At 38.9% G+C, this 22870-nt stretch overlaps 1 protein-coding gene across 1 annotated transcript in view; it reads left to right on the forward strand.

The window, feature by feature from the left end:
- Positions 1-20114, forward strand: part of LOC121959952 (NMDA receptor synaptonuclear signaling and neuronal migration factor) — a 51907-nt gene extending 31793 nt beyond the window's left edge. Inside the window, exons 6-15 of the mRNA XM_042509508.1 lie at positions 51-103; positions 2897-2986; positions 7739-7869; positions 8941-9024; positions 9195-9228; positions 10396-10466; positions 10703-10782; positions 11798-11900; positions 18534-18609; positions 19745-20114. Of these exons, the coding sequence (XP_042365442.1) occupies positions 51-103; positions 2897-2986; positions 7739-7869; positions 8941-9024; positions 9195-9228; positions 10396-10466; positions 10703-10782; positions 11798-11900; positions 18534-18609; positions 19745-19842 (820 nt within the window). The 3' untranslated portion in view covers positions 19843-20114. The remainder of the gene's footprint in view (positions 1-50; positions 104-2896; positions 2987-7738; positions 7870-8940; positions 9025-9194; positions 9229-10395; positions 10467-10702; positions 10783-11797; positions 11901-18533; positions 18610-19744) is intronic.
- The last annotated feature ends 2756 nt before the right edge of the window (positions 20115-22870 follow it).

A 22870-nucleotide genomic window follows, 5' to 3' on the forward strand; every position in this document is an offset into this window, starting at 1 on the left:
TTCCTCTGTCCTCCATTATCCCTACTCGGCTTTGATTCCTCTACCCACAGGAACTTCCGGAAGCATCTTCGGATGGTGGGCAGCAGGAGGATGAAAGCACAGAGTGAGTCAGAGATGTGTGTGTGTGGATGATACGTTTGCTCAAATTGACTGTGATGTTGTTCACCCCGCCATCATCTGTGGGTTTTTCCTGTTTTCTGGTGTGTTTTTTGCATGTGTGTGGCACCAAACGCTGCTGCTTCACTGAGATTCTGTGATGCTCTGTTGCATTACGTTGAGGATTATGTCTTTGTGAGTGTGTGTGTGTTGATAACAAGCCGGCGATATGAGTATGTGCATGTGTGTGTATGTATGAGTGCGTAAGTTGTAGGTGGTCTTTCCTGTTGCATCGCTTTAAATGTTTGGAGTCTTTTTTATGTTCGGTTGGTTGTAGTTTGAATTAAAGCACACTAAATGGCAAAAAGCAAAGGGAAGACTGGTACTAATAGAGGATTGTGTGAGTGTCACTATAAATCTATAAAACTGTGATAGATATCAAAATGTACAGATTACTTCTTCTGGTCTTCATGTGGCTTTGATGGCAATGTGAGTGTAATGTTGTTGTGTGACTGGTTTGTAATCTATTAGTTTGTCCAGTGTTGTGACCTTAAAAACTATACAGAACAAAAATGGTAAAGGACAAAGTAAGCTCTACTATCTATGTGAATAAAAATATTGAAATTTCTATTTGTGTCAAATTTAGAAGCAGCATTATGTGACAATCACTTGGACGGGTAAAAAAGTGTCATAATTATACTGTCTGTGCGAAGCTTGGTACCAAATGTCAAAGCTTATGAGAGTACTGCAAACAAGATGTTATGTATTTTTTCTTTTCATGTTTAAACAATTAAGACTTGCTCTTCATCAGAGGAGCAAAATTTGACAGACAAACATGGGCAATTTGTTTGCAAAAGTGTTTGGCATTTTGCTGTGAAAATCATGCAAGAACATTTTCCGCCTTTTCATTACATACGGTCAGAATGGAAACATGTTAATTATCTTGAGATTATGTCAGGTATGTTAAAGCAAAACGCTTATTTTGTGATTTGAAAAAAACACCCTGAACCCAATTAAATCCCAAATGTGACACCTGTCATTGCAGAGACAAACCGAAATTTTGTACCTAATCATATTTTTGCACTGTAGACATTTACTAAACCCCCAAATCGTGTTGCTGCTGACAGTAATGTCAGTGAAGTTGTTCCACACCTCAGACTTTCCCTGCTGTGAGCAGAAACTAGTTTTCTTGGAGCCAATTTATACTTCAGACAGTTTTTTTCTCCCATCTCTACATAGCTTTGGGTGAGAGAAAATTCTCCTTCTGGTCCCACAATGTGATCCTAAGGCTGCAGTGTTGATTTAAGGAATACTTCACCCCCCAAAATGACCATTTGTATATCAAGTACCTACGCCATGTTATGTTGAATCTGTGAAGAAAAGTTTTCTTTGTTTTGTCTTGCATGTGTCAAACGCGAAGAATCCAAAAATTAAGATATTGATGGACTTTAGTCATAGGGGTCCGTGTTTAACAGCAACAAAGTCTCGTTCATCCAGTATGCTCAGTCCTTCCAAAACAGACAGCCCTTCCTGACAAGGAACTGAGCTGAAGGTGAAACTGAACTATTCCCTCTTCAAAGCCAGACTCCACTGACAAACACTAACATTAACTTCACTGAACATGGGAGTGCTGGTTTAACACTGCCTAAATCAGTTGGTTTGTTATTATTTGACTTTGGTGTTCTCAAGGTTCAGTACAATAACACAAACAAAAAACTGATCGAGACAGTGGTAGACCGGCAGCTCCTGTGTTCAGCGAGGTAAAATGACTGATGTTTTTTCCAATTGATTCTGGCTCTGCAGAGAACATAGATGAGTTTTGCGTGTAGTTCAGTTACCTGTCTGAAAGGGCTGTCTGTTTGGGAAGCGCTGAGCATATGACTGGATAGATTAGACTTGGACTATACTGTTAATATGAGTTTATAAACAGATGTGTTAATATAGTTTTCCTGTTGTTAAATGCCGACCCTTATGACTTCAGTTCATTGAGAATTTTCTGTTTTTGGATTCTTCGTTCAGCGGACGCAAAAAAACGCAAAATAATGACATATAAAATCAAACAGGGCTCAGTCTCATCTTAGACCCCGTCAGATAAATATTAAAGACGAAATGTTTTGATATGATTACAAGTTATTTCTACAAGCAAAGCTTGTAATGTCTTTATCGCACACAAAAAAATGTCCTTTTGATCACGAGAGTAAAAACATTAAAAAGCTGACCTTATGAACACCTCGTTTGATGAAAAGACGCTAGTACTTGAAAAGAAGAAGTTGGAGTCAGCAGCAAAATGAAAAGAGAGGCATTAGCGAGGATCCATCAGCATAGAAACCACAGAGGACCTAAAATATGGTGCCTTTAGGGACACTGTTGATTAACCGTGTCAAACACTTTCAAGTAGTCTAAAAATATTCTAAGAACACAGTGATTACTCTTCAAAGCAGAGCAGATTTTATCGAGGCTCAGTAAATCTGTGAAACAAGGACAGTCCTTTTAAATCCAGACTGATGATGAGCAGCTTTTATAACATTAAAGATGTATGATTGTTAGTGTAGTGTGTGTGTGTGTGTGTGTGTGTGTGTGTGTGTGTGTGTGTGTGTGTGTGTGTGTGTGTGTGTTCGTATATGCAGGCATTTGTTTGTGCAGAGGAGGGTTGGCATAGTGTGCACACTATATTTGTGAGCTACATCCGCCTTTTCACTCATGTATTTGAGGTGGTGGGTGTGTCGAGGAGACGTCCATTTTGTGCGCTTGTTAGTGTGTGTGGTGTGTTTGTGTGACTATCTCTCCCCACCTGCACTAGCATTCGCTGAGCGTAGATCGAAGAGTTTCAGCCGCTCCTGGAGTGACCCCACCCCTGTCAAGACTGACCCTCCTCATGAACCCAGAGACAGTGAGTTAACACAGACTCACGCACGTGCATCTACACACACACACACACACACACACACACACATACACAGATGCTGACACACACAGTTTCTTGCAGTGGGTGGACAAAAATGGCGCAATTAAAAAATTATGGAAAGAGGCTTTAACCCTGAAGTAACCAAATCAATTAAAGATAAAGTATGCAGGGAAAAAACTCATACAAATAGACTCATACAAAAATAATCCACTTATGACCTATGAGAGTTGTAAGGTGGTGTATTTCTCTGAAGAGACTCCTGCCTTCTGCTTGTTTTATTTACTATGTTTGGGGCAATTATGTGCAGGTCGCTCCACAGCACTAAGGTGAGGTCGAGGCTTTATATAAAGGCAACAAAGAGACAAGACTGTAAGCAGCAGGCGTCCAAGAGACACAGCACTGAAAGAACAAAAATATAGACAGGCAACTCAGTCTCACTCCCAACTCGTCAAATGCTGACGCTTGGTCAGTGGCCTGTTGGTGTTAGACACCAATGGACAGGGGCACCCTCAAGTGGCGGAATGAAACATCCCCAGAGGTGACATTTCTTCACACACTGGGCAACTACTGATGTAAAAATAGCAAGAGAAACACACCGAGTGGGTGGGAGTGGAAGTGGATGGGTCAAATGAACCTCAGATTTTCACCCAGGAATCCGCTGCTTTTGTCCCACATGAAACCAAAATGCACTTCACAAGCAGAAACTTTACATCTCCTATGAAAGCATTTCTGAAAAGAGAAGATACATGTAATAAGCATCAGTCGACAAACCGTCTCTGAATGTCCAAAACTGATGAAGGACGCTACCTGTCACATCATATTTTGATGTGATGGGCCACAGCTTAAGCGCCAGTATTCTACGAACCGCGAGTGAGAATGTGTTGAGAAAGGCGAAATGCCGTTTGAGTTAATCTGGGGTTGGCTTTTATTTTCATTTCCCTGGAAAGCATGTTTGCAAACTAGCCTGCTCTCACAATAAAACGTTCACATAGTTTGACTGTGCCAGCAGCGTATTAAGACTCATGCTTACGTTATTGTAAGGTGGTGCCCTCCAGCGGCCGCAGAAGCAGAGGAGGGAGTGTCAAACAATCACAGGACTTTAGCCCAGGAGATCAGTGTTTGTGTTCTGATTTCAACGTTGTTGTCTTTAATAACATAGTCTAGTCTAGTATGTCATGTGTAGCATCCTACGCTCATGTTGATTGTGGGCCTAACTTGTCGTATATAAGTCATGTGACATATCACGTTATGTTAGTGACAGAAGTACTTATTTAATGCTAAACTATGATGTTTTTTCTAAACCTAACCAGATAGTTTTATTGCCTAAACCTGACCAGGTATATATAGAGCTGAACTGCAACTGTTTCATTACCTTAGGGAGGTGTTTAAAGCTGCGAGCATTAGAGCGGTTATATATGTCAGTTTGGGGCCAGTCATAGTCAGTTGTTTTGGAAGTCAGTGGAAATCGATCTATTACTTTGTTTCGGTATGAGAACGCGTAGTTACAAACAGTAGCTGACAATCTTGTGTTAAAAACCTTTAATAAATGTTGAAAATTTATATGTAAATTGCGTTTTGTAAATTTTCAGATTGTCTTCCAAGCATTCACTGAGAGAAGAAAAAGTAAAAACTGACCTGGAGCCGTTTATGTAACTCTAATTACTTTCAAGTGCAGCCAGTTCCACTTCCAAATGCAGTCAATTCTCATTTGTCTAAAGAAAAAAACTACTAATTAAATACCACAATATCTGCCAGATACAAACACGCCCTTTGAAGATGTTAATCAAAAATGGTTTCAGTGTCCTCTTGTTCTCAAGTGTTTACAATATACCAAAACAGCCGCAGTAAGACTTGTGAGAACAATGCACTAAGTGTGCAGTTATAAATAACCCATCTGACCCGTTGTGCCCTCACATCTTGACTGGCAGATTGATTACAGCTTAAATTTGCTTTGTGCTCACTCAGTACTTTTGTCATTAATTAATTTCTGTACACAGGCGGCTCTTACAAAGTTGAAAGCCACTTAGCGGCATTTGTCAGCTATAAAAAAAGCTCTGGTAATAGGCACTGTGATATACGAGCCGATTTACTGTACAGATGGAATGAGGCCAAATAATATGTTATCCTTAATGATGGTCAACCAGTCAAATGTAATGCAAAGTACAGTGTGCAATGCTCTTCCAACTGCAACAGTCTAATGTACAGTCACAAGGTACTTTTTACACTCAAGTAAAATTTTGAGGTACTTGTACTTCATGTATTTATTTCAAGCTAGTTCTAACGTCATCATTAATAAAAATCTTCTTTGTGATGACCAAGTTAAGTCAGACTCTGTTTACTGAAGTTGCTAACACTTAGAAAGAACAGGGTAATTTTACTTGTCATTTTTTTAGTTTCAACGACTTTGCAAAACAATTGGATATAAAGTTAACATAAATTAAGATTATTAGTTTTATTTGTTTTCCTTTTTCAAGGCAATTAGTTTCCAAGATTATTTTAAGTAAGATAAACTTCTCAGATTTAACAGTGTGGTGATTAAGTTACTTGAAAGTTAAAGCCACTTTTCAAACAGACACATGCCACATAGGACTCGTGATGTAACAGTACGCAGTACAGTATGTACTGACCACTCTGCTGAAGTAAAGTGACATTTTGTCATAACGATTTTACAGCCAGTTCCTGGTTCTGGCAGATGAAGACCTACAAACACAAAAAAATCCAAAGACGCTTGGCACATACTGTAAAACACACCATAACACGTACAAACTGACTGTCTCTGCTGTTGACTCTGACCCTGTCCATCTGTCTCCCTATGACCGTGGGTCTTTCTTCAACTTTGTGATGCTCTCTCTCTCTGTGAGTATGTCTTCCAAAATGGAGTATGCGTCTCAGTCCGAGTGTGTCAGCTGGTACAAACGAAACGTGTGTCCAAGTGTTTTTCGAAAAGGCTTTGAATACGAGTATCAACACACACTGTCTGCATGTGCTGTTTGTCTTTGTCTGAGTATCTGTGATTTTGTGTTTTTCTCCACCTCCATCTTCAGTGTTTCAGAGTGTGATGAAAGATAAATGAACTGTTGATGACAGTCTAATGGTGTGGTTGATGCTTCATTCTTTCCCTCTCCTGAGGAGAAGGTATTGTTCTCTGGAGGAGTGACATTAATCTTCAATCTTGCTTGTCATTTTCTCCCTTTCTATTTCTCTCTTTATTTTCTTTTCAAACTGCTATTTCACCCTGAGCACCTGCAGATTTTCTTTATGACATGGTTTACTGATATTGACAAATCCTTTGAACCACACATTGAGTGAAACTGGATTTTGAGGCCAATACCTTTAGATATTTCAGAGTATTCTAGTTTTAAAAATGGGCTAATAATGTTCTGAAAATTGTTTTATGAAATGGCAAAAATATAAAGCACATGTGTAATTATTATAAAGTGAGAAGTTAAAAACTTTGTCACGTCATCTGGCCATAGATCAAAGAAATACAACTCAAAGCAAACAAACCCCTCTTCTCATTAGGTCTGCCAATTACATTGTAAGACCAAAAACATCAAACAAGGCCATGAAAATGTCCATATAACAATGAGAAAATTCTGAAGTATAAACTTCATCCACAAAAACAACAAGTTTGAGGAGATGAGTTTTCATGTCCCTCAGGTAAAGTCCACACTGCCATTCTGCAGCAGTTAAGGTGTTACAAACAATGTCTAAGTTCAGAAGCTAAAACAATTTAAAGGAATTTTGGAAAATAAAGCACCTGAATTTTTTTTTCTTGACTTGCTTCTGATGGCTTAAAAGCACATGTGTAACTAATAATGTTAACAATCTAACAATCGCTAACTAAAAGTGATGTCAGTGAGCTTTGTAAATGTTGAACACCTGCATTTTCCTGCAATGAGAAGTCAAAAACTGTGCAGTCAACACGATGTCTTCTCTACTTATTAATATGCCAAAGTAATGGACTCAATGTTGGTTTTGTAGGATGTAGGAGTTTGACGCTACATTAATAAATCCCCCTCAAGGTGTGAGTTTAATTGAATGACAAGCTAATATGCTAACGAGTGCATCTGCTTTATGATCATGTAAAGGTCCTTAAAACAAAATAGCGCAGTTCACCTGAAAAATGCGCACTGACCCATTCTTCTCAAACATTCAGATTCGAAATATTATCGATCATTACACTGCAATTCCTAAAGAGTTTGTTGATGTTTCTTAACTCTAATGTGATTATTTTTAAATATTTTGCATGATGTTGTAACTCATCAAAGTACTATTCAGTTGATCATTTTCTAACACGCTGAAATATATTTATAGTGTGCTATTAAGATTTTGATTACATGTCAAAAAAAAGCACGATTTGATGGTATGTAACACCTTCCCCTCTCAGAATAGTCGCCCTCTGATCCCAGTTTGGTTTTCACAGCTCTCCTTGTTAGCTGATGCCAGAAATCCTGCTGCCACACTCACTATCAGTCACTCTTTTTCTCCGTCAGCCAGCTGTCTCTTCTTTTTTCTTTTCCATCTGTCATTTTCTCATGTCACCACCATTATTAACAACTCCATCCTGTTTCCTCTCCTACACGCTCACCTCGATCCACTTCCTGGACACATCCTCCCTTCACTCCAAGATTTTCTCTTTCTGTGTCACCTTTCCTGCCTCCCATCCAACACTTCTGCCTACATCCCTATTATCTTGAGTGTTTTCACTCACCGTTGTGTTATATTCTCTTCTAGGTGGAGACCTGCAGACTTCCTGTGGTACCTTAGATGAAGGAGGCCTTGATGACAATATGGACTGGGAGGAGGAGAGGGAGATGGAGAGGCTGGCCTGTGAAGGAGACGACTTTATACCTCCCAAAATCATGGTATGCAATCAGTATTCTACACCAGTTTAGTATTACACTTAAAGAAATAGTTCATAGTTGCCATCTGCAAATAAACATCCACAAATTGTCTCACTGGATCCTTAACTCAGAACGAAAAACAACAACCGAATAAAACACAGAAAAATGGACAGACAGTGAAGTCCAGGCATCACTGAGCTTATATGAGACGACGGAAATAACAGCTTTCAGGCAGCGTACAGTACACCACTAAAGGGTTTTGGGAGAGCTCCCCAGCTTGCACTTCCTCTCAAGGAGTCCTCAGAATTGTTCAGTCCAAAAACCCCAATGCTGTTGTTTCATGCAATGTGTTATGGGACATCTATATCAGTGTAGTGTGTCCAGTGTTATCATACTGTAGTATTCCACCGGAAGAAGTATGGAATTCATGTACTATTAGTTTGAGAAGGTTTCGGACATTCTAAAGTATCTGACATGCTTTTTTAGTGTAACAAACAGCAGGTTTGAATGGAATTTCGGACGCAGCCAAGGTCTCTCAGACTCCACAACCAGGCTTTCAGCTAAAACTCGCAGTCTAAAAAAACTCCTGCTTGGGTTTGAAAATACAGTTTTTTAGAAAGGAGCCTCCTGCACCACAGATATCATAAAACCATTTTCATAGGCTGAAAAATGACTGAACTGATCTTGTGAAATTGGAGGAGTTTCCCTATATATAAAATATAGGTTCTAAAGTCTTTGAAAATAAAATGTTCCCAAGTAAATGAGGCTCAATAAAAATGATTGTTTTAGAAAATGGTTACTTTAGGATTACACACTGATGGCAGATCTAGATTTAGAAAAAAATATCTTATTTTCAGGTACATTTATATGCAGGTGCAGTATCTTAAACGCAGCTAATGTATTCTCCACCATCTCGCTTTTAATATTATATAGAGCTGTATGTTCCCTGCAGGCATGACAGCGTAATAGAGTTTGCTCTTTTCCCCTTTCCTCTCATTTCCTCTGCCCTTCTCTTCCCATTCTCCCCACTTTGCTCCATTTTCTCCACCCGCCATCTTCCTTCTCCTTCTTCTGTCTCTCCTTCACCTTCAGCTGATCTCCTCTAAGGTCCCGAAGGCAGAGTACGTTCCCACTATAATCCGCAGGGATGACCCTTCCATCATCCCCATCCTCTATGTGAGTTAAACACACTCGGACATTGTCATTTGCGTTACAATAAATGGACATACCAACCATACGAGTTGTTTCTTTAAAAGTTGTTTTTTGATACAGGTAAACTGCAATGTAAATTTAAACATTTTGCTATTTTAAATAATAATTTTCTATGTGAACATCTTTTTCTTTAGGACCATGAACATGCAACTTTTGATGATATTTTGGGTGAGTAATTATTCCGGTTTATTTTCTGCCTATTTCACTCCTTTTATACCCAGCTAGCTACCAACATTGTTATACATATTTTAGGTTTAAATTAAGGTTGTGATGTCAGGTCACCAAAATTTAATGTAAGGACGCCTAATGCCAATGCAGAATGTTTTTGGAAGTGTCGTCCAAATGTCTTCCACCAACATCTTGATGTTTAGTTGTACAAAGAACAAAATCCAACGTCTACAAAAAATCTCATATATTTAACATCCACATAACATGAAACTCTAACAATTTTTGATATTTAAAACATTGTCAACCTGATTTATATCCAACCAAAATTTAACTTCTTTCCAAAGTAAGAGTCCAACGTCTTTCATGCATTGAATCGACGCCTGCCAGCTGGGTCATTATATATTAAAAATATATAAAACTTTAATTCCAATAACTATACTATGAGTATAGTGAACAAAATACTGTAGAAAGACATACACGTGTACAAATCTTTTTGACATCCTGTCTAGAAAATCAGTCACATTTAGTCTTGAGCCCGGACTATGCAGCAGTTTGCCTGAGGACAGGAGTCTGAACTCTGGCTCAAACTGTGCGAGTTAAAGGTCAGAAAGAAAGCTGTAGGCTAAATCTTACCTGTAGTCAAATCTCTTAAAAAATAGCTTAGATGGCAGCTCAATTCATTAAGATCCAGTTTAAGTCATGCAAAATTATTTAAATACTTATTTATTTATAAATTGGTTTCTGCATTCAGAAAATGATTTCTTGCTCATCAGAGCAGTGCTTAGCAGTAAACGGTCCCTTGAGCTTTCCAGGATAATAATGAACTCTGCGGTGAATAAAGCTCACACTGTTAGTGAGAGGACATCCATGAATATTTCACATGTATAGACTTCAGGTGTCCATTTTACTGTCTTTCATTGAACTGTTTTATTTTTCTGTGACATTTCCTGCTGTCTTACATTGTCAAATTCAATTTAAATGACATCTCCCAATAGTGTCTCTGCTGCCTATTATTACACCTGTACTTGAACTCATCCCCCCGGAGATTTCTTTGTGTTCACCGTTCACATATCTGCCTCTTTTCACTACATGGTTACTTGTTGCTTTTCAAATTCTTTCCATTCTCTGCCATTCATATCAATCCAACCCTTTCTATCTCTCTCACAGAGGAAATAGAAAAGAAGCTAACAGCTTACAGGAGAGGAAGCAAGTTCTGGAGGATGCTCATTTTTTGTCAGGTGAGGAACAAAAGGACAGGATAAAAGTGAACCGTATTTCCTGTAAAACTGTAGGTTTTATTCAGGATGTATGGGGTTATGTGTTCATGCACTGTGCATGTTATTCCCTGAGTAACCAGCCAGACTGTGTTAAGCACCTTCCTCTGGGATCTAATCTCTTGAGATCTTAATTAAGCAGAAGCAAATTAGCATGAGTGATGGTAGTAATGTGTTTTATTCCTGTGTGTGTTTCTTAGGGAGGCCCAGGTCATCTGTATCTACTGAAGAATAAAGTGGCAACTTTTGCAAAGGTCGAAAAGGAGGAGGACATGAGCCAGTAAGTTACCACTGCAATACTGGGTCCATGTCTGTATTAGTTTATCATGACAATTCATGTTTCCCATGCCAAGAATTGACAAGACATTGAAGAGACATGAAAAACATGACTGACAGCCATTAGTTAGTCATGAAAAGACAAATATTAGGGAAGTCTTTAACATTAAAATCCAAGTGAAACATTAGTTATGGCATTTTTAGCTTCTATACTGTGTACTTCGCACTGTGCAGCTAAAAGTTGCAAATTGACTGATGGATCGATGTCATGAAATTATTGAATGTTGGTAATAGCTAACATAACATCACATTTCGCTTTACAGGAAGAAATTATGGCTGGATTTTGATATGACAAAATAATAAAATTGATTTTTTTTGGCATATATTGTTAAACTGATGCACAAAATGTCCAAGGATATGATCTAAAAAGGCTTTTTTCCATTTCATTTGACTTTAAGATTCCTCACCTGTGCTTTCAATGAGGCTTTTATTCCAACAAAAATCAGAAAAATAATTTCTCTTTAAAATCATGACCAAAAGAAACTGACTCGCTCCCAAAGAAATTCTTCATTTCAATCTTTCATTTTGGAAATTCAAAGGATCAAAGATTCTGACATAAATTTGTCACATTAATCCTCATTTTCAGAATATGAATACTATTTTTGTGAGTGCTGTCAGACTTAATATTATTCAAGATGTTCCATTGAGACAATTTAACACTCTCTCTACATTTGTTTGTCATTTATGAATAACAATCTACTACTCAGGAGGGGGCATCTTTGAAAAGATGTTTCCTTTTTTCAGAGATAGAAAAACACAAGGCTCCTGCTCCATTAGTATACTCTGCTATCAATTGTCACTTCAGTGCAAAAGTGCAGCAGTTAACTGATAAAGCATTACAAGTATTTGTCGCAGGCTCATCTTTTTTAAAGTTACATTTTGTGGATTTATTTTTATTGGAACTTTACATTCGGGGTGGGGAGGGATCCAGCCCATGTAACTGTTGCTGTTTGTTTCAGATTTTGGAGGAGGCTCAGTCGCTTCATGAGTAAAATCAACCCAGAGCCGAACCTCATCCACATAATGGGATGCTACGTCCTAGGCAACCCTAATGGAGAGAAGGTACAATGCAATCAGACACTCACACAAAAAAAGAAAATATAAAAGCTCATCTTCAACACTACTACCATTTCAAGCCAGAGTACATATTAAAAATGTGCATATTAAAGCAGCACAGAGAAGATGCCAAAATTTGGTGTCACTCAAGCAGTATTTCATGGAAGATATGATTATTTAGGGATTCATACAAGTGTCAGCTGCTGACTGCTCTTGTTTAAGTGACTAGGTTACGCACGTTATTCTGTAGCAGATATGTTTAAACTTTCAACAACCTTGTGGTTAACATGTTGTGGTAAGGTTTAGGGAAAAAAAACAAAGACTTGGTTATGGTTAGGAAAAGATCAGGCTTTGGCTTTAAATACCCAGTTCTGGGGGCACAATCCTGGCAGAAAAAGCAGCAATGTCTTGGTAATAAACAGTTGCTTTTCATGACACTAACCCCACCAAAGGGTCACTACAAAACACCCATGTTTGGAGCCTGAAAGCCAGTGGAAACACATTGACGGCTTGCAACAAACACCCAAATTTGAAGTCTAAAAAGCCAATGAAAACACACAGAAAGGGCACCACAAAACACCCATGATTGGAGACCAAACAGCCAATGGAAACACACCAATGGTTTGCTATAAAACACCCATAACTGGAGACTAAAAAGTCAATGGACGCACACAGACGTATTGCTACAAAACACCCATGAATGAAGCCTAAAATGCCAATGAAAACACGCAGACAGGTCATGACAAAATACCTATGATTGGAGACTAAAAGCCGATGGAAGCGCACTCATGGTTTGCTATAAAACACCCACAAATGAAGCCTAAAAGTTGCTGGAAACAGGAATGACTCACTAAAACACAGTTTTGATGTTTGTTGGTTTCGAACAGGAGTCTGCAGCATGGTAGCTGTCTCACCTAAATATCATGCCATCCATCACAAGCTCCACATCCAGGTGACAAAGTCAGCTCATATGTAATGTCACTTTAGAAATGTTGGCATGATATGTATGTAACGGGCAAATGCAATGTACTCATGGTTTGCAGAGACATATTATGACAACATTTTCCTCTGGTGTCTGGGCTGCAGTGTTGGGACTGAAAAAGTCTGAACGGTGCATCTTTAGTCCACCTAATTGGTCACCTTGGGCTGATTGTGTTTTTTTCAAAGAAAGTTGTAGACAGGCCCGTTAGCCTTCTCCTTTTCAGTAACGCACAAGTTCTACTGCAAACTGTCTTCACTTTTATCACAGTGCCTGATACAGCGCACCCTAAACTTGATTACTTCGGCTATCAAGGACTGTACGACAGTAATGACATATTTAATAGTGGGATGAAGCGAACCTTCCTCTGGTTGCTCTGTATCCCAGACTGAATGAGTTTGCAGTATACAGGCAGATAATGTACAATGAGTGGAGAAATGTGATGCAGAACTATGAATCAATTCATGTGCTGATGGGACCATCGCATGCTTTGATTCATGTGCACACAATTCATTCATAACAAAGCCTCTGCTAATTTACACTTTCAAACCAAAGATTTATGTGCCACACAAGCTGAGTCAATAACTTAGGACGCCTAAGATAAATAGATGTTTTGTTCCCCGTCCCTTACTATTAAAGTGAAAGCTTCCTCGTTTTCCCTCCTGCTCAATTTTTCTCCTTGTCGTCCCTGCTCATTTCTCTGTTTGCTGCCCTCTGCTTTCGTATTTATGCTCAGTGTGTCTGTTAGTCTGATAATCACCATATTATCCTCCTGGCTGTCTCAGTGTCTCTCTCTCGATCTCTCTCACTCTCTCATCTCACTCCTGTGTGATGTTACTGGATACAGCTGAGGAGCACACACGCTGAGTGTTGCTGCACCTCTCTCTACCTGACATGAAACAAATAATAAGACACATAACCACATACAAAAAAAAAATCAAAGCACACTCACACAAACAAGCTAGTAGACACACTTGGGCGCACACACACACACAGATGCACAACATAGCCAGCGGTGTTTGTCTGACCTAACTGTCTGTTCCAGTCATGTCTGCCAAAATGCTTTGTTATATAAAGTGGATCTCTCCAGGGTTGATGGACAGTCTGGCAGTCTGCAGAACAGACTGCACATCAGTGATATCTCCACCCCTACAGACAAACACAGACACAGTTGTTCCAACAAAACTTCCATCCAAAACAACAAAATTGGTGTGTTTCTCTTTTTGCAAGGCTCAGTACCAAGATCCCAAAGTGATATTTTCACACTGGTGGATCATCTTCTGTCATCTCAATTTGAGTTAGAAAAGTACAGTAAATTAGATGTTGCTTGTGTACACACATACATTTAGGATGCAGACATTCTACCACTTGTGACCTTTTTATGAGTGCTTTTCATCGCATCTATTTTTCATTGGCAACTATACTACATTGCCAAAAGTGAGGGGACATTTTAACAAACACACATATGCTGCCAAAACAGCCCCCACCAAAGTCTTTTCATGAGATTTAGGAACCTGGCTGCGGGGTTTGCTGATAGTCAGCCACAGGAGCATTAGTGAGGTCGACCACTGATGTTAGAGAATAAAGCCTGCCTCGCAGTCATTACAGCATTACAGTTCATCCCAAAGAGGTTTGATAGAGGTCAGGGCTCTCTGCAGGCCAGTAAGGTCATCCACAGCAAACTGAGAAAACAATGTCTTAATGGAGTTCACTTTGTGCACAGAGGACACTGTCCTGTTGATACAGTGAAAAGGCCTTCACCAAATGCCTCACTATTGCCTAAAATGTCAATGTATGCTGTAGCTATATAATTTTACTTAATCAATCCCTCCTGGATTTTGTAAGCAGTCCCTTTCCTGAGCTGATTCTGGGATTGTTACTGCCTAAAATTTCTGTTTTCATGGCAAATGCTGCAGTGCTGGGGTACCGTCCTGTTGAGTTGCTCTCCCGCTGATCTCTGACCGGTTAGCACGAACACCACAAAAGGTGATGTCATACCTACTCATCATATTTTGCCACTTGGCAGAGGCCCAGCAGCAGCAGCTGTTAACATCCAACCTTGAACCATTAATCTTACACCAACACTGAAACAGCTCAACCTTTTAATAACTGTTGAGTGATGTAAGCCGTCGCATGCTGACGGGTAGCCCTGTCACTACGTGTGTGCATGTGTCTATCCCGGGCACAAAGCTCACAATCCCACAGCAGTAGCCTCATGATGAACACAGAGAGAGGAAGAGCGGGACAAGAAGAGGCTGAGCGAATCAACACACTGCACGCAGCTCTACAATGACACGAGTTTTGAGTTGCTTTAAATAGTCAAATTTGTGGCAAAGTTGGTGTGAGTGGACAACATAGCAAGGTCATTGCGAGACTGTAACATCCCGCAAGGGCTGCTCAATTATACTAAACTGATAGCCCTAAAGTTGCAAGTATTTTAAGAAGTAAATATTATCTAAAATATTGAGTTTAATTGCATTACTTAATTAATCTTAGTACTACTATGAGGGCAACAGTGTGTTCACTATAGATTATATATAATCACTATAACACTATATATATTTAATCATTTAGATTAAAACTGTTGAATCTTGCTCAACTTTTGAGTCAATGTGACATTATTGAGCAACATTATTCAGCAAGTCGCGGCATTATACATGTGCAAGTGCACATTCTTCGCTGATACTTTTGTGACTTGAACAGCAGATTTTTTTACCTTCTATTGTTGCAACAACAAAACATGATTGCCGGTGTGATAACTCTCCAGAGTTGTCAAATTCTGGTATATACTGCTGTCCAGTCGTGTGGCATCCAATAAGCCGTCAATCTATAACTGGGCAAATATCCCAATATTTTTGACCGGATACCTCATAATCTTTATTGCCATGATATTGTAGGGTTGACTATTTGTACTTTCACAAATATATATACAATGACATTTTCTGTAAATAATCATCAGTTATGTGGATATAATGACTAAGTTGGTACAGATAAATAGTACAACTGATAAAACAGTCTCATAAGTTTATACAATTACATCACTCCTTTATAATTCAGCCTTTAAAAACAGGGAAAGACACATTCTATAATATTACAAAATCTAAGACAATATCTAGTCTCAAACCCCAATATGGATATAATATAGATACATTGCCCAGCCCTACTACATACTAATGGATCTGCTACTCAAAGTGGACTCTGTGGATCCTGATTCATGGTACCCACTGGTGCCTTTTTTTGTTTACTTTCTTAATAAAACCATAACCTCCATCCAGAGACATTACATCATAAACAGAGCACATCACTCCCAGCCTGCCTCTGTTTGCCAAAGTTTAAATGGAGTCAGCTTGGGTCCCCGATCAATCAATTTTTAAACAGTAAGTTTAAATGTTGCCAAATGCTGCACTCCTCCTCAGACAGCATAAAACAAAAACTTGCAAAGACACATCAGTAACAGACAGCACTTAAATTAATAACAGCCTGGAGGTTATTTCTGAATACCAACTAAACACTGAGCTAAAGCTTACTGACTGCAGATTTGAAAGCACGCCATACATGTTAAGTGACTCACTTTACATGTATGGCAACTTCTCACGCACACTCACTCACTGACGCATGTTCACACACTGTATATGAATACGTGCCATTGTGCTTCGGGGAGCTTCAATCTCATATATCTCATATTTAGGCTTATAAATATTGACATGCAGCCTGCAGACGAGACAGAGTGACTTCACCAGAGAGGTAAATTAAACCACCCCCTCTCTGTTTGAAAGTAAAATCATAATGGTTAATTCATGAGTAATAAAATCACTCAGCCATTATCAAAGGGGTCTGGCTTGTTAAGCACAACAGAAGCTGACTTTGTAATGATAATTCTCGCTCTATGTTTTCTTGTTCTGGGGTTATTTTATAGATATGAATGTCAGATCATATAAGAACTAAAAATTTGTTGCATTCCTCTGACTTTTTCGAGGAGCTCGAGGAGTGAATGTGATGGAAAAGATAGATGACAAATTAATTGGATGTAGTAGAAAGTGACTACTGGGAAAAAAAAGGCTATAACTGGCTGCCATGTGAAATGTGGAGCAGGCTGCACTTTCATAACAAAGACCACAGCACTTAAGAGATGTAACAGTGGTTTCGAAACACAGTTTGGAGGATCCAGGAATAAAAACAAAGGCTGAGGATGGAGAACAGCGGGTGAGGAGGTCAGACAGACAGCCTGACCCAGTTTCCACCCAGAGATTTTCAAGCACGTTTCAGTTTTGTCAGCACAAAATCTGAGTCAGTCTTGGCAGCAACGGCCACTGAGAGTTTGTAGGAGGCCACACAGGACAGACAGAAAGAAAACTACCAAACTTGCGACACATTATTTGAGATTTGTTATTTCTCTCCAGCTCTCTCTGCACCACAGACAAGCCACGCTGCCTGCGTCTCCCCAACCATCCTCTCCCTCTACTCCACATCTGGCATGAAGCCATCTTCTTTTATCTTTTACAAAAGGACTGCAAACACAAGGAATGACAGCTGCTTTTTCTTCACCACCTCCATTTTCACATCATAAAGTGAAAAACAAAGGCGCATTTGGCCTTTGATTTCTCTGATGGAGGGGTATGGAGATCCCTCATGATTAAATTGGAGCGAGAAATTAGGGGGCTTCAATTTTTAATGTGCACGGCGCTGCGTCAGTGACACAAAACACTGTGGGAGAGATGATGTGAAAAAAGAAATCACTGTACTGCTCCAATTAAATGGCCATTATGTAATTAGGGCTGCAATTAATGATTATTTTCACTATTAAACTTGAAAATTTCGACTTTCGATTGATTGAATTATGGTTTAGTCTAAAAATGACCATCACATTTTCACAGAGACAGAAGTGATGTCTTCAAAGTGTCTTTTCGTCCAAAACCCCAAAGAATTCAATCTACATTAATATACTGAACAAAAATTTAAACAACACTTTTATTTTTTCTCCCAATTTTCACAGATTTAAGTTAAAGATCTAAGACATTTTATGCACTCAGCAGATACATTCCTCTAGCATTTTGTTCACAAATGTGTTAAAATCTGTCTCCTTTCCAAGATAATCCATCCACCTGACAGGTGTAGCCTGTAAAGATGTAGATTAAACAGCATCAGTATTACGCAGGTGGAGATGGTCACAAGAAAAGGACAACAATTTTCCAGAGGACTAATCGTTCAGTGCAAAATTTCAGATGTGGTAAAAAAAGAAAAAAAAAACACCTGCAGGATGAAATATACAAGCTATCAGCTTCCATCTCAACTTTCAGATAAATGCACTGATTTTAATCTTTCTGTTAATTTCCTGAACATGAGACTCTTCACGGGGAAAACTTATCTAAACCTTTTATAAGCTCTGTTGATCATGAAAGGGCAAAGAGGTTATATGAAGACAAGCAGGAAAAATTAACACCTGTGCAATTTGTACTCTCCCCTCATTTCCTGTCCTGCTTGTTACCTGCTCAGGAAGGATGTGCCTATGTCTCTTTGGCACTAATGAGTTGGATTCATTGCCGTTCTTGTGTGTTTGTGTCTATGTTTGTGTGTTGTGGTGTCTGAAGATGCAGGCTCCCCTGCTGCGAGTGTATGCAGTAGGATTAATTGGGGTTTGCTTTCTTATCTCGGCCCAACAGCTGTTCCAGAAACTGAAGAATCTGATGAGGCCTTATTCTGTCGAGTTTGAGTCGCCGCTGGAGCTGTCTGCACAGGGTGGGTCTGAGCAAGCATAAACACACCCAAACATGCAGATCACACGCACACACACGTGCAGAGGGATTCACACATGGATATACATTCATGCAGTATTTAAATGGAATGACACAGAAAACCCATGTGTCCAGAATTAACATCTGAAGGAGGAATTTACTCGAATAACTGTTCCCTTATTTAAAAATATGATTTATTCTAACAGTGTGTCACTTGCTGTTTCCTTCTGATCCTGTTCCCGCGCTGCACTCTCACGCTCTCTCCTTTTTTATCCTCCCTATTTTTTTTTTTAATGCAACTGATCTAAGTCATATAGACTTTACACCCACTACACAAGAGACAGTATGTTATTTTGCACTCTTGTTCTCCCTAGCTGCAGGTGGGAGTAGGGACTTACAATACTCTCAACAAAAGCCTGCCAAGAAGAAATGGAAACTGTTTTCTGTTACACCCAAATCCAGACTTCCTCTTCTTTAGCACTTTACTTTTACTAAAAGTTTTCGCAGAGACTCCCCCTCAATTGGTGCACCAATAAGTACACATCTTACTCTAATCTCTGCACTCCTGATGATTTCCATTTTACACATAAGATAAATAGGCAATAACCGCAATCACATTTAAATAATCAGTTCCTTTTTGCAGCCGGAATGACTGAAATGGTGCTGTAACGGCAGTTTCTACCTTTACATAGAGTAGCTGTGACATTACAACTTCACAGATTTCCTGACAGCTTGTTTAAAAGCACACTGAATACAGCACTGCTGCATTTTTCTGTAGATAGAGGGGTTTGATACTTTCACAGTATATATATGGCAAATATATCTGCCTTTAAAAAAAATTAAATAGAAATCTTAATTTCTACAATATAATCAACATAACCAGGAGATGCTCTTAAACAAACCTAGAAAGTTACAAAAAGTTGATATTCAATACATTTTCAAGTAATGCATTCAGCCCCTGCGGTACAATACCTGCCCATAGCATCTAAAACGTGATCGAAGTTTTTTTGGTTATGTTAAGATACTAATAGCACTTAGTTAAGGTTTAGGAAAGATTGCAGTCTTTTGTTTATAGTATGGTATATTTTGCCTCCTCAATGCAATATTCAAACTTTTCCTGTCTCATTTACCAAATCAAGGCAAAGAGATGATTGAGATGTACTTCGACTTCCGCCTCTACCGACTCTGGAAGACACGCCAGCACTCCAAACTCTTAGACTATGAGGAATTTTTGTGACGAAGAAACTCGGATGATGGGCGCAGCGGAGCCCCTTCCCCCCCAGTGCCACGAGGAACCTGTTAACAACTGATCCAATGACTGAACATTGCTCAACTCTAGTGCTCGACCCGTCAGCTCAATATAAACAGTCACACCTGCTTTCATCCTGGAGGGGGCTGAGAGAAGAGGAGAGATGACAGGCAGGACAAGGGAGCTGAGGACAAACTAAAGTACGCTGTGCCTCAGCTCCTCCTCGTTTTCAGAGAAAGGATCAGAGACTAACAAAAAGGGCCGAAAAACACATAAAAGAAAAAATTAGCAAAAAGCAGTGACATCTGGACTGTTCACGTCTCAGTCATCAACTCCCTTTGCCTCTTGAGTTTGAAAGGAAAATCAAAAATTCAAATGTGTAAAAAAGAAATATCATTTTAGTCACATCTCTGTTGCAAGGACGCATTTCTTGAGGCTGATTTGCTTCAGAATAATTGCTCATTCTACAAAAATGTGGTTGTATGTTTTGACCGGACTTCTCAGTCGATCTCAGACATACATATACATAAATAATCCATTATGTCGATGTGTGTATGTATCATATTAATATACTAGCATAGCTTTAGTCATGCAAATAATACTCTATATGAAAATAATGATGCATCATTTATTTTTGATGTGCATTGTTGTGCAGTTTCATATGGAAATACTTTGGAATAACTCAGGTTTTAGCCATGAAGTAATTAATCTGTTTGTCTATTCTATCAAGATATTGTAATCCTCATCACCATCGCTTGGAATGAATGTAATATCTAGAAATGTATCTTCAGTTTGAGGACTTGAGCTTCATGTTTTGGTAAAAAGAAAAAAAAAGTGCTGATTTTGTGTGCGAGTGTGCGCGCGTTTTCCATGTCCGAAAAAGAAAAAGAAAACATGCAGATGTGTTTTGTGTATTTTCTCTTTCTGCTTTTCTGTTAAAGCAAAAATAATTGTTCATCACCTTCACCCCTCATTTGCTCGCTTTCTGTCCTATACACACATACAATAAGACAGTCTAGCATGATTTATGATGTCAAGAGGGATGTAACAGCCATCCAAGTGCTCCTGCCACTGTAGTGTAGGAGTTGCCCTATTGATCCTTCCTGCTCTTCTGCAGAAGGTTCAGGCCACTTAGTCGGCCCCTGTCAACGGCGCCAGCTGCTCTCACTGTCTGCCAAACACCCTTGGCTTCTCCTAATGGCGGCCAAACGAGCTTCCGCCACCTCTCACTTCGCTGGGCTGTGATCCAGTCTGGCGATCTCAACTTCTCTGAATTAAACAGATCTGCCAGAGGTTTAACATGTTAACAGCCATCTGCGGCTCCTGCCAGGTGTCAGCCAGTTGAAAGGCCAGAAATATGCACTGACAGTGCGTCTGTGTCTGAGACTGTTGCACCACCTGAGTGACCTGAGCTGACTCTGGTAGATTAAAGATGGTCAAATGTGGAGAGCAGCAGCTGAGCCAACTGCTGGACAGCAATCTGAAACAATGCGCAAGTGCTCACACACACATTGACAAACAAACAGCGACTGGGGCTGGGACCCATTTATTTATTTAAAAATAACTAAATGGGGACAAAAGTCAAGGGACACTCCACAGATTTTACAAATAAATGTATCCATCATGAAGAATACTCACTCTGTGAAACAATTTGTATGATGTCAACCCAATCACCAGAAAAAAAGTTGGCACTGAAAATTTCTGCAAACCACAAATATGTTACATTATTATGTCACTGATAAGTTGAACTTGGATTACAAAAACGCTGTAATTAACATGTGGTTACATTTAGGCACAAAAACCAATTGGTTATGACTAAAGTCCATGTTTTGGCTTAAAAAGCCCTGTTTGGGGGGCACAATTCCAGCAGGAAAAGCAGCAAAGTCTCATTAAAAAAAATGCTTTTCAGGCCACTATTCTGAGAGAAGCGACAAAAAAAAAAAACACTTATGTTGTCTGTTTGTTTCCTATAGTTGTCTGCAGTTGTCTGCAACTTGGCAGGCATCTCACCTAGGTGTCAAGCCATCTACTATCTCCTTTACGTCTCAATTATGAAGTTAGCTGATAAACGTCACTTTAGCATTTATATGTTACAAATGAAACATGCAAATGCAATGTTTTTGCTTAAGGTGTTGCAGAAATATACAATGCCAACATTTTTTCTCTGGTGACGGAGCTGCTTCCTTCCTACCTTCGTGATGTCACGGGGGTTATCTCATCTTCTGATTTACCTTACAGACTATCAAGGTGTGTTATGGCAAGTGTATGACTTGAGGTTTGGGGGGCTCAACTTATACTAGTGACTACAACAAAATTTAAAAACATTATTCAACAACAACAGTTACTAAACTTGTTTAATGTTACAACATCTAAACTGGGACAGAAACACTCCAAAAGCACAAAAATATCAATACTTTAGCCTCATACTAGGTACTTTAGTTTACCATTGATCTTTCAATTTGACATTCACTTAGAGAAATGATTTAGTCTATGTTGTCAGGTTTATGAATTTCATATTAAAATTACCATTAAACTCAGTCAAGTAATGTTAACATATGCCAGAAAAGTGTCATTTGTGTAAAAAAAATCTAATAAAATTCTGATGAATAAATTAGGAGAGTTTACATAACCAGGCTCATAGACTTTACCATTTCAATTTAATGAAGTTTTTGTAATTACTGTTAAAAAATTCTGTGTATTTCATCCACATATTTAAATACATATTATATTAGTACTAAAAATTAAGTATATTATTATAGGTATAAACTTAATTAATGACATAAACTTTAAGTAAATTATATGAGCTATAGTTACATAAATGATCAGAATCGATTAATATTTTATCTGACTTAATTACAGAAAGAGTACTTTAATGTTCGAATGACTTGACTCAGTTAGATGGAAATTTTATATGTAACTTGGAGACATTAACCTGACAACATAGACCATGTAATACACATAAGGCTCTGATGAAGACAGATTTGCTTGAATGCGTCACCTTAAGAAATGGCCACAG

Source organism: Plectropomus leopardus, chromosome 20, assembly GCF_008729295.1.
Source record: "Plectropomus leopardus isolate mb chromosome 20, YSFRI_Pleo_2.0, whole genome shotgun sequence".
Lineage (NCBI taxonomy): Eukaryota > Metazoa > Chordata > Actinopteri > Perciformes > Serranidae > Plectropomus > Plectropomus leopardus.